Source organism: Oryctolagus cuniculus, chromosome 11 (assembly GCF_051225735.1).
Source record: "Oryctolagus cuniculus isolate XC-2025 breed Fujian yellow rabbit chromosome 11, ASM5122573v1, whole genome shotgun sequence".
Lineage (NCBI taxonomy): Eukaryota > Metazoa > Chordata > Mammalia > Lagomorpha > Leporidae > Oryctolagus > Oryctolagus cuniculus.
The window spans coordinates 87950122-87962182 of NC_142877.1; the positions used below are offsets into that span (position 1 = coordinate 87950122).

A 12061-nucleotide genomic window follows, 5' to 3' on the forward strand; every position below is an offset into this window, starting at 1 on the left:
AGTTGTATAGCAGAGTGAGTTCACACAACTACAAGATTGTAGAAACACATAAGAGTAGCTTGTGTTCTCAAAACCATCTCCTTTAAAATTCATATGATATTCTGTAAGCAAAATAAAAATATTTTCCTTTAAAATCTTACAAAAAATAAAATATTCCTTGATTTATGATTTTTACTTGTGATACCTTCTGTAAAATGATTCTGTTTATATTCTATAGATCTTACAAGTCTCATAAAATGTTTTGAAGCATGCTGTTCTCTCCGTGAATTATCTGTCACTGGAAACCCACTTCTTCAAGAAATAAACTGGAGGTAAAGCAGCACTGTTGTATAATAAGCTTTATTATAGTTGCATAAAACACAATTTGGTGGAGATTATAAAGATTAAATACTGAGGAAGAATTAATTTAAAATTTCAAAAATTATTTTTTTTAATTTGGTGAAGATAGTGTTAAAAACTCTTCAACCTAAAATAAATTCTTGCATGTATGTGAGTTAGCATAAATTTAAAATTATAATTGTGATCCAAATCATTAACTATGTGACATGTTTAGAATGATATTAACATGGTTTTGAAATTTATAGAAGATATGTGTTGAGAAATCTTTCTTCAATATTGTCTGAATCACATAGCATGCTACTTTAATTATTTTATTTCTGATAGTAATTTAATTTTGTTTCATTTTCGTGAGAGTGAATGTTAGTATCTATTTAAAAGTATGTATGATAAGCATGTGTGAACTCATTTCTGTCTTTAGAATACTAAAGTACTTAGATATAAGCCAAGAACATTTTTCTGTAATTTTTTTTAAGTTTTTTTTTCTTAGAAAAAAGCTTCTTTAATTTAAAATTCTAGGGTGAGGATGATTGGCAATAATGTGTTGTATATTTCAAACTAGCTGTGATATAGAATTTTGAATGCTTACCACATAAGAAATTACATATTTTCGATGTGATGAATATTCTAAATTACCCTGATTTGATCATTACATATTATATACAAATATAAAAATGTGACACAGTCCTTATAAATATGTATTATTATTATGTATTAATTAAAAATAAAGATACTCAGGCTGGCGCCATGGCTCAATAGGCTAATCCTCCGCCTGCGGCGCCGGCACACTGGGTTCTAGTCCCGGTCAGGGCACCTGATTATGTCCCGGTTGCCCCTCTTCCAGTCCAGCTCTCTGCTGTGGCCTGGGAAGGCAGTGGAGGATGGCCCAAGTCCTTGGGCCCTGCACCCACATGGGAGACCAGGAGAGGCACCTGGCTCCTGGCTTCAGATCAGTGCGATGCGCCGGCTGCAGCGCACCAGCCACGGCGGCCATTGGAGGGTGAACCAACGGCAAAGGAAGACCTTTCTCTCTGTCACTCTCCCTCACTGTCCACCCTGCCTGTCAAAAAAAAAAAAAAAAGATTTAAAAAAACATAAAGATACTCTCATAGTATACTAACAATATTTAACCCCCTGATTCACCAGTGTTTTATTTTATTACTAGCTATTTTACAATACATTAGATATAATTAATTCAATCCTTTTTATTTCAGTAATCTGATCACTGTATACTTTGATATAGTCTCATAGGTTTACTCAGCTTTGCTTTTATTGAAGCACTTAGCTCTATACATTATTAGTGTTCACAAAATTAGGGAAAAAATTTAACCTTTTTTTCAGATAATTTTTTTACCTCTTTGTCCCCTATTCTATCATACTAGGTCAGAAATTTCAATATTAGACCCCTAGATATTATCCTAGGAGCTGCTTTTTTTATTTTTTTTTTATTTTTTTTGACAGGCAGAGTGGACAGTGAGAAAGAGAGACAGAGAGAAAGGTCTTCCTTTGCCGTTGGTTCACCCTCCAATGGCCGCTGCGGCCGGCGCACTGCGCTGATCTGAAGCCAGGAGTCAGGTGCTTCTCCTGGTCTCCCATGGGGTGCAGGGCCCAAGCACTTGGGCCATCCTCCTCTGCACTCCTGGGCCACAGCAGAGAGCTGGCCTGGAAGAGGGGCAACCAGGACAGAATCCGGTGCCCCCACCAGGACTAGAAGCCTGTGTGCCGACGCCATAGGTGGAGGATTAGCCTAGTGAGCCGCGGTGCCAGCCGCTTTTGTTCTGTTCCTTTATTTGTGTTTTTTTCTCTTTCTGTACTTCACTCAATAGTTTCTGTTGGTGTGTCTGCAAGCCTGGCCAATTTGTTCAGGCAGTGACCATGCATTTATGAACAAAGCATAGACAGGGAGGAATAGTAATTGAAAAACAGTGTCTGTGTGACACCTGATCCTGGGGCGGAAGCAGGTGACCCTTTACCCTGATTTGGTGTCTGCAATATATAGTGATGTTCAGGAAGAACATGGTTCTGCTGACATGCACGGAGTATAATACATCTTACAGAAGAATTAAGTCTGATTGTGTCTAGAACTCCTACGTCTGACTTAATCTGCCTATAGAACAAGCTAAGACAGTTTAGGAAATGGTCTGTCCCATTTTGTCAGAGGCCTCTACGACCTCTGACACTGTATTTCCAGGTGTATTGATTTCCCAGGCTTTTTAGTTGGACTTTGGTGAAGAAGATAGCATTTTGCACCAAGTCAAACACAACCATAATTTACTACTCATCGATAATTTGTGTATCACAGAAGTTGTGTATGTTTCCTCAGAAAGTCTGTTTTTTCTTCTTTTGCAAAGCTCAGTTTCCACATACATTTCTAATGTTCACTCTGTTCTCTAGGAAAACATAGTGGGATTCCACATATTGCAGAACAAAACATGTCAACTTCTGGTTTATAAATGCCTTGTCTGGTGTACTTTATTGTGTAGCATAGAGGAGAGAATATAACCCATTACAGCAGTTCAGAAATATCTTCGTTGTCAACTGGAAACCTGTCTTGAGTACAAAATTTAAACAAATGTAGACCTACTAAACCAGAACCTTGAGATGATTCTCAGTGGTTTGTGTTCTTAACAAGTCATTTATATGATTCTGTTGCACATTAAGTTTAGAAATCATTGTCTTTTTAAACAAAGACATTCTGCTCCTGACTCTATACTGTATGCTGCTGGCCAAGTGACTTAACTTTCTTAAGTCTCCAAATCCTCAGTGGTAAAAAAAAAAATTATAATCTCATGGAGTGGTTATGGAAATTTGAATGGTATGATATGCATAATTTGTTTAGAACAATTCCTAGAATATGATAAGCACACAAAAATACATCATCTTCCTGTAGTAGCCTATCCTGTATTAGTCTGATTTTGTTAATTTATCTAAAATACCTGAGGAACTTTTTTGGGAAAGAAATGGTTTCTTATAGTTTGCAGTTAGAGGCTACAGGATCACACGGCTGCGTAGTCTGGAGTCTAATGGAGGCTGCTCATGGTGGTTGTGGAAGCTCAGTCACTTGGTGAGCCAGGTAGAAGAGAAAGAAAACCTAGACTGAACTTGAACTCAAAATAATTAACAGTCCCATGAGAGCCACCTTTCAGGGGCATGCTCCCAGTGACCCCAAGACCTCCCATGGGTCATACCTCCTACCCACCACAATTAGATGAAATCTCCATCCTAATCCATCAACCATTAACACATCAGAGTTTAAATAGCTACATGAATTTGGGTGAGACAAATCCCCTTGTACCCATAAAACTTCATTACCTAGCTAACCAGATAAAATATATGAGTTCTTATTCAATCACTGCCCAACACTCATTTAATCCTCTCAGTATCCCCAATGGGATATGTATGTAATTTAGTATAACTATTTATAATCCAGAAAACTGAGAAACAAACAAAGCTTGATAATTTCCCCCAAGATCATATAACTAACTAACAAGTAGAAGGGCTGGAAAACAAACACAGTTTGACTCCAGAGATTGTGCTCTTACATGTTTTATTATGATGATCATTATTAGAGTCAACAGACAGAAATGCTTCAGAAATGTGGAGAAATGTTGTCCATTTGGTTTAACCTGAAGAAATCGCCTTGTCTAAAGGGATAAACTTTGAGTTAACACCTCAAAAGGTGGTTAAAATTTGAAATCAAACTAAATTAAAAGTCCTTCTGGTGAAAGAAATATCCATATAAAGGAGAAAACATCAAAGATGTAGTCAGGCTGTGATGGGTTGCTCAGCTTTGGCCTAGTGCATCCCTGCCTTTTGTGGCCACTTGAAGGATAAATCAAGGAATGGGATCCCTCCCTCCCTCTCTTTCTCTCTCTCTCTCAGGGATGAATCAAGGAATGGGATCCTTCTCTCTCTCTCTTTCTCTCTCTCTCTGGGAAATGATTGTCGATTGTAGCCCTTGTTTCACTCCTGTGGAACTTTGTCTTCCTACTTTTTACTTATTGAATACTATGATTAGTGCCAGTTAAGCCTGTGAATATAGAGTGGATTAAAATTATGTTTTTGCAAAAACAGATTAAGAGAAGAGATGGAGGGAGAAATATTGACAGGAGAGCAGGGGAGTGAGGGAAGTATGGTTGTCTTCTTGGAACTTTTCCTATGGAATACATAAGATTTGTTCTCTTTATATTAATTTAAATTTTTAAAAAAATTGAAATAGACCTAACCGGAGGTACTTAGGACACTGAAGGCATGCTCTAGGAAGGTGTTTCCCCCAAAAGGCTATTATAAAATCTTGGTATGAGGCCAGCTACTTTGTTTGATTCCTGGCTCACCATGTGATCTCTCCTTAGCACGTGCTCTACCACTCTTATCATAAGCCAAACAAATGGGACTATCTGATCTTAGACTTAAACCTTCAAAACTGACCCAAGTAGCTCATCTCAGGCATTTTGTTACAGTAATGAAAAGCTAATAAAGCAGCTGATATTATTTTTAATTAAAACATTGGATAGGTTCTTTTAGGTAAATCCTTTATTTTCTTTAGTAACTATGTGGACAAAATATGTGATAGCAAGTGAAAAATCTATAGTTTTCCTCATTATTTAATGTCTTCTGGGACCATGATTTTTCTCTTGGTACTGAACTGTCGGCAACAGAACTTTAATTCTCTTGATGATCCTATGTTCCTTCCCATCCAAACAGCTAGTATATGATTAGGTACAACATAGCTAATATCTGTAAACCATATTTTTTTTTTTTTTTTTTTTTTTTTTTTTTTTTTTTTTTTACAGGCAGAGTGGACAGTGAGAGAGAGAGACAGAGAGAGAAAGGTCTTCCTTTGCCGCTGGTTCACCCTCCAATGGCCGCCGCTGCAGCCGGCGCACCGCGCTGATCCTGGCAGGAGCCAGGAGCCAGGTGCTTTTCCTGGTCTCCCATGGGGTGCAGGGCCCAAGCACCTGGGCCGTCCTCCACTGCACTCCCTGGCCATAGCAGAGAGCTGGCCTGGAAGAGGGGCAACCGGGACAGAATCCGGCGCCCCAACCGGGACTAGAACCCGGTGTGCCGGCGCCGCAAGGTGGAGGATTAGCCTATTGAGCCACGGCGCCGGCTTGTAAACCATATTTTTGAAACAACTGTTTAATAACATAATGGAAGAAAATAAATAATATTTGTATTATAAATATGTATAAGTATTTGGCTTGTATAATTTATGTTTAAATAAACTTTTCTGGGCTAGAATAATCCAATCTGAAAATTTTACCAATTTCACTTAGATCAGTTGGCCTAGTATAGCTTTAATTATTCAAAGAAGTGATTCATTTATCTAAAGGATTTAAAATGCAAAAATCTTTAAAATGTGGACTTGTTAATGAAAGGTCAACTGAGACTTTAAGCAGTATGTTCCAACGAACTTTACATAACCCCTTGCTACCAACAAAGGGATTAGTTATAGATTTTCCCAATTGGCTTCTTACTTTCAAGTTTAGCCAGTGATAACACGGACAAAACCGATGTACTAAAAATTTTCTTTTTAAAACTTAATCCACAGACTCAGTTTGAAATCTCTTTTGGGAATTAGTTTCATTTACTAATGATTAATAAGGCTTCTTAAGTGACAGAATATTCACCAGGAAGTTTTCACTAAATGAAATATTGATTCAGCCCTTGACTAGTAGGAGCCCAGCTGGAAAAACTAACGTTGGGAATGCATAATATTCTTATACTTCATTTTAAACATTAATTCACTAGTTTCAGCTCTTTGTTCTATATTCATCATAGGCTCTATAGGTCTATGTTTTGAACTACAAGCCAACCCCTGCACTGTTATCTTGTGCAGGCCAGAAGATTATCTTTTATAAAAGAAATTAAAGAACAAAATGTATAAAATAAAACATTCAATCTTATATAGATGGTGTTTTTGAAATTCCAGTTTAAACATGTTATTGCAATCTTGAAGATTCAAGCAAACTGTTTTTACCAAAAATGTTTCAAAATATGCGAATTATATAAACTATTTGGGTACTTTTTAATATAGTTACTGAACATATCATCAAAATGTTCCCATTGTAAAAATTCAAGCCTAATTGAACCACATTTTTTTATTGATTGCTGCTACTTCCTACTTTTTTGAGTTAAATATTATTTTTTAAATTTTATTTAATGTGTATAAATTTCATGTATTTTATATATAAAGATTCAGGAACATAGTGATACTTCCTGAACTACCCTCTCTCACACCCACACTACAACACTTCTTCCTCCTCCCTCTCCTATTTTCACTGTTAATTTTTTCAAAGATCTATTTTCAGTTCACTTTATGCTCACAAGATTAACTGTACACTAAGAGTTGAAAACATAGTATGAAGAAGAAAACACTGTTCCTCAACAATTGAGACAAGGGCTGTAACAATCATTGAATATCAAAATGTCAATTTCACTCCTATATATTACCCCTTTAGGTATTCTATTAGTTACCACAGCTCAGGGAAAACATAGTATTTGTCTTTATGGGACTGGCTGATTTCACTAATTATAATGGTTTCCAAGGTTTCCAGTTGTATCCATTCTGTTGCAAAAGACAGGATTTCTTTTTTTCTTTTTCTTTTTCTTTTTATTTTCTTTTTCTTTTTTTTTACCACTGAGTAGTATTCCGTAGTATGTATGTAATTTCTTTATCCAGTCTTGAGTTGATGGACATCCCCGGTTGATTCCATTTCTTAGCTATTGTGAATTGAACTGCAATAAAAATGGTATACAGATAGCTTTTTCATATGCTGATTTCATTTCTCTTGGGTAAATTCCTTGGAGTGGGATTGCTGGATCATATGGTGTATCTATTTTCAGCTTTCTGAGATAGCTCCATACTGTTTTCCACAATGGCTGTACTAGTTTACATTCCCACCAACAGTGGGTTGGGGTACCTTTTACCCAACATCCTTGCCAGCATTTGTTGTTTCTTGATTTCTATATGAGGGCTATTCTAACTGGGGTGAGGTGAAACCTTATTGAGGTTTTGATTTGAATTTTCCTGAGAACTAGTAATCCTGAGAATTTTTTCATGTGTCCATTGGCCATTTGAATTTCCTCTTTTGAAAAATGCCTGTTCAAGTCCTTTGTATATCCCTTAACTGGATTGTTTGTTTTGTTATTGTTAAGTTTCTTGAGCTCTTTGTAGATTCTGGATATTAATCCTTTATCAGATTCATAGTTTGCAAATATTTTCTCCCATTCTGTCAGTTGCCTCTTCACTTCGCTGAGTGTATCTTTTTTTTTTTTGACAGTCAGAGTGGACAGTGAGAGAGAGAGAGACAAAGGTCTTCCTTTTGCTGTTGGTTCACCCTCCAATGGCCGCCGCGGCCGGCGCACTGCGCTGATCTGATGGCAGGAGCCAGGTGCTTCTCCTGGTCTCCCATGGGGTGCAGGACCCAAGGACTTGGGTCACCCTCCACTGCACTCCCTGGCCACAGCAGAGAGCTGGTCTGGAAGAGGGGCAACCGGGACAGAATCCAGTGCCCCAATCGGGACTAGAACATGCTGTGCCAGCGCCGCACGGTGGAGGATTAGCCCAGTGAGCCGGGGCGCCGGCCTTGAGTGTATCTTTTGCAGTAGAATCTTATCCTGATGGAATCCCGTTTGACAATTTGGCTTTGATTGCCTGTATTTTTCTGCTATTTTCCAAGAAATCTTTGCCTATTCCAATATCTTGCAGAGTTTCCCCAATGTTCTCCACTAATTTTATGGAACCAGGTTGTAGATTTAGGTCCTTAATCCATTATGAAAGGATTTTTGTGTAAATCCAGGTGTAAGGTAAGGGTCGTGATTCATACTTCGGCATGTGGAGATCCAGTTTTCCCAACACCATTTGTTGAAGAGACTGGCTTTGCTCTAGTGATTGATTTTGGCTTTTTTTTTTCAAAGAAAAATTGTAGTTGTGTGGGTTGATTTCTGGAATTTGTATTTTGTTCCATTGGTCTCCATGTCTATTTTTGTGCCAGTACAAGGCTGTTTTGATTATAATTGCCCTGTATTATATCTTGAAATCAGGTATTGTGATGCCTCTGGCTTTGTTCTTTTTATTTAAGATTGCTTTAGCTATGCAAGTCATTTGTGTTTCCATATGAATTTTTTTTTTGACAGGCAGAGTGGACAGTGAGAGAGAGAGACAGAGAGAAAGGTCTTCCTTTGCTGTTGGTTCACCCTCCAATGGCTGCCGCGGCCGGCACGCTACAGCCAGCGCACCATGCTGATCCGAAGGCAGGAGCCAGGTGCCTCTCCTGGTCTCCCATGGGGTGCAGGGCCCAAGCACTTGGGCCATCCTCCACTGCACTCCCTGGCCACAGCAGAGAGCTGGACTGGAAGAGGGGCAACCGGGACAGAATCCGGCGCCCTGACAGGGACTAGAACCCAGTGTGCTGGTGCCGCAAGGTGGAGGATTAGCCTAGTGAGCCGCGGCGCCGGCCTCCATATGAATTTTAATGTCATTTTTTCTAGATCTGAGAAGAATGTCATTGATATTTTGATTGAGATTGAATGGAAAACATAAATTGCTTTGGATAGTATGGACATTTTGATTATACTAATTCTGCCAATCTATGAACATGCAAGATATTTCCATTTTTTGTGTCTTATTCTATTTATTTATTTAATATTTTATAATTTTCATCATAGAGATTGTTCACCTCCTTGGTTAAATTTATTCCAAGGTATTTAATTTTTTGTAGTTATTGTGAATGGAATTGATTTAAGAATTTATTTATCAGCTGTGGGATTTTCTGTGTATACAAAGGTTATTTATTTTTTTGTGTTAATTTTATGTCCTGAAGCCAGCACTGTAGCTTAGCCGATAAAGCCACCTTCTGCAGTGCCGGCATCCCATATGGGTGCTGGTTTGAGACCTGGTTGCTCTACTTCCAATCCAGCTCATATTATGGCCTGAGAAAGCACTAGAAGATACCCCAAGTCCTTGGGCCCCTGTACCTGCGTGGGATACCTGGAATAAACTCCTGGCTCCTGACTTCAGATCAGCACATCTCCAGCCATTGCAGCCATCTGGGCTGGTTGATGGTAGATCAATCTCTCTCTCTCTCTCACTCTCTCTCTCTTTCTCTGTCTCTCTCTCTCTCTCTGCCTCTGCTTCTCCGTAACTTTGCCTTTCAAATAAATCTTTTTAAAAATGTAAAAGTTTATATCCTGCCACTTTACAAAACTCTTTAAGGAGTTTCAGTAGTCTCTTAGTGGATTATGTTAGTTACTCTATATATAGAATCATGTTATCAGCAAATAAGTATAGTTTGACTTCCTGCTTCCCAATTTTATCTCTTTGATTTTTTTCTTGTCTAATGGCTCTAGCTAAAATTTCCAAGACTATGTCGAATAGCAATTGTGAAAGTGGGTATCCTTTTCTTGTTCCTGATCTTAGTGGAAATGCTTCCAACTTTTCCCCATTCAATAGGATGCTGCTGTGGGTTTGTCATAAATTGTCTTGATGATGTTAAGGAATATTCCTTCTATACCAAATTTGCTTAAGCTTTTCATCATGAAAGGATATTGTATTTTATCAAATTCTTTCTCTGCATCTATTGAATCGATCTTATGTTTTTCCCTCAGTTTGCTAATGTGATAAATCATATTTATTGATTTGCTAATGTTGAACCATCCCTGCATAATGGAAAGCAAAAAGGAGCAGGTGTAGCCATCCTAATATCAGACAAAACAGATGTTAACACAAAAACTGTTAAGAAAAAGAAAGAAGGCCACTCTGTAATGATTAAGGGATCAATTGAACAAGAAAAAGTAACTATAATAAATGTATGTGCACCAAGTGCCAGGGTTCCTGGCTATTTAAAATAAATAAATAAATAAATAATAAAATGAATGTTAATGGATCTAAAGCAAGACATAGACTCCAATACAGTTGTAATGGGGGACTTCAACACCCCACTTTAATTAATGGAAAGATCAGCTAGACAGAAAATCAACAAAGAAACAACAGAGCTAATCTACGCTATAGATCAAATAGAACTAACCTAAATCTACAAAACTTTTCATCCTACAGTTGCAGAATACACATTCTTTTCATCAGTGCATGGAACTTTTTCTAGAATAGAATAATAATTTTAGATGTCCCAGATCTTAATAAACACCATAATCTCCACCTCTCCTGTTTAGCCCCACTTTCACTGTATTTAACTTGGAAAGACTATCAGATCTCACCTTTATCTCTGAAATAAACAGCAACTTCTAATAAGATTGTTTTAATTGTATTCTTTTATAAAATAATGTTTCTAATATTAATATTTACATGATGCAGCCTTTTTATGACAATTTCTAGCTTCAGATTCCAAGTTTGAATCATCTTTTTCCATGTTAGAGAAAAAAATTAAATGTCCAAAACTCTAAATCTTATTTGTGTATGATACCATAAATTTTAAACAAAATTAATTCAACAACACCATTTTCTAAATAGAATTAATTGCATTTTCTTTTTTAAAAAATATTTATTTTATTTATTTGAAATGCACACTTACAGAGAGAGGTACAGACAGAAAGAGAACATGGTCTTTCATCTGCTGGCTCACTCCCCAAATGGCTACAACAGGCGGAGCTGAGCTGATCCAAAGACAGAAGCTAGAAACTTCTTCCAGGTCTCCCAAGTGGGTGCAGAGACCCAAGAACTTGGGCCATCCTCTACTGCTTTCCCAGGCACATTAGCAGGGAGCTGGATCAGCAGTAGAGCAGCCGGGGACTCAATCCAGCACCCATATGGGATGCCCACGCTGCAGGCCTGGGCTTTAACCAACAGCTCAGGCCACATTGACTGGATTTTCTATAATATATACTCTGTGCTGGCATTATTTGAGTGGTAGACATATGGTTATTTTAGGTATATACTCACCTTATCAAGATTACTTACTTTTTCCTCTATTATCCATAGACATTCTCTTCTTGAAGTGTTACCTTCCCTACAAATCCTCAATGGTGATATGCTAAGCTGTTATACAGAAAGTCACCCTGAAGACAACTGTCAGCTAAATTTAGGATGTTTCCTAGAACTTTGTCAGACCCAGATTCAACAATTCAACCTACTAGTTGAAAACCATATCACAGGAAAAGGGTAAGATTGTTATCATCCACTTTCTGTACTTAAGAAGAATAATGCAATTTATACACATGTATAAAAATTATTCTGATCAACTTTTTTTAAGATAAAAACACTACATGTAAAATTTATTTTACATTAAAAAATCTGTGGCATCATGTTTTTATATTTTGAAATAAGCTAGTAGGTATTTTAAACAAAATTTAAAATATTTAAATCCTAAAATATTAGATGAAATAAAAGAAAGCATAAGGATAGCTTCAAAGCAGGAGGTAAATATTCATTTCATTAAAATAAATTTATTCAAAAGCTTTCATAGACAAGACATTATCATCAGTAAAGCAGCTTAATATAAAAAATTAGACAATATAGTTATGATTGAGTAAGCAAGTTTTTTTTTTTTTATTTGACAGATAGAAAGTGAGAGAGACAGAGAGAAAAGTCTTCCTTCCATTGGTTCACCCCCTGAATGGCTGCTACGGCCAGAGCTATGCTGATTCGAAGCCAGGAGCAGGGAGCTTCCTCCTGGTCTCCCACGTGGGTGCAGGACCCAGGCACTTGGGCCATCCTCCACTGCCCTCCTGGGCCACAGCAGAAAGCTGGATTGGAAGAGGAGAAGCTGAG

At 37.5% G+C, this 12061-nt stretch overlaps 1 protein-coding gene across 7 annotated transcripts in view; it reads left to right on the forward strand.

Moving 5' to 3' along the window:
• The window catches only part of LRRIQ1 (leucine rich repeats and IQ motif containing 1), a 240047-nt gene that overhangs the window by 79761 nt on the left and 148225 nt on the right, over positions 1 to 12061 (forward strand). For all 7 annotated transcript variants that reach the window (XM_008256858.5, XM_051845711.3, XM_089307544.1 and 4 more), the window contains exons 14-15: positions 218 to 311; positions 11273 to 11452. In XM_008256858.5, the coding sequence (XP_008255080.2) occupies positions 218 to 311; positions 11273 to 11452 (274 nt within the window). The remainder of the gene's footprint in view (positions 1 to 217; positions 312 to 11272; positions 11453 to 12061) is intronic.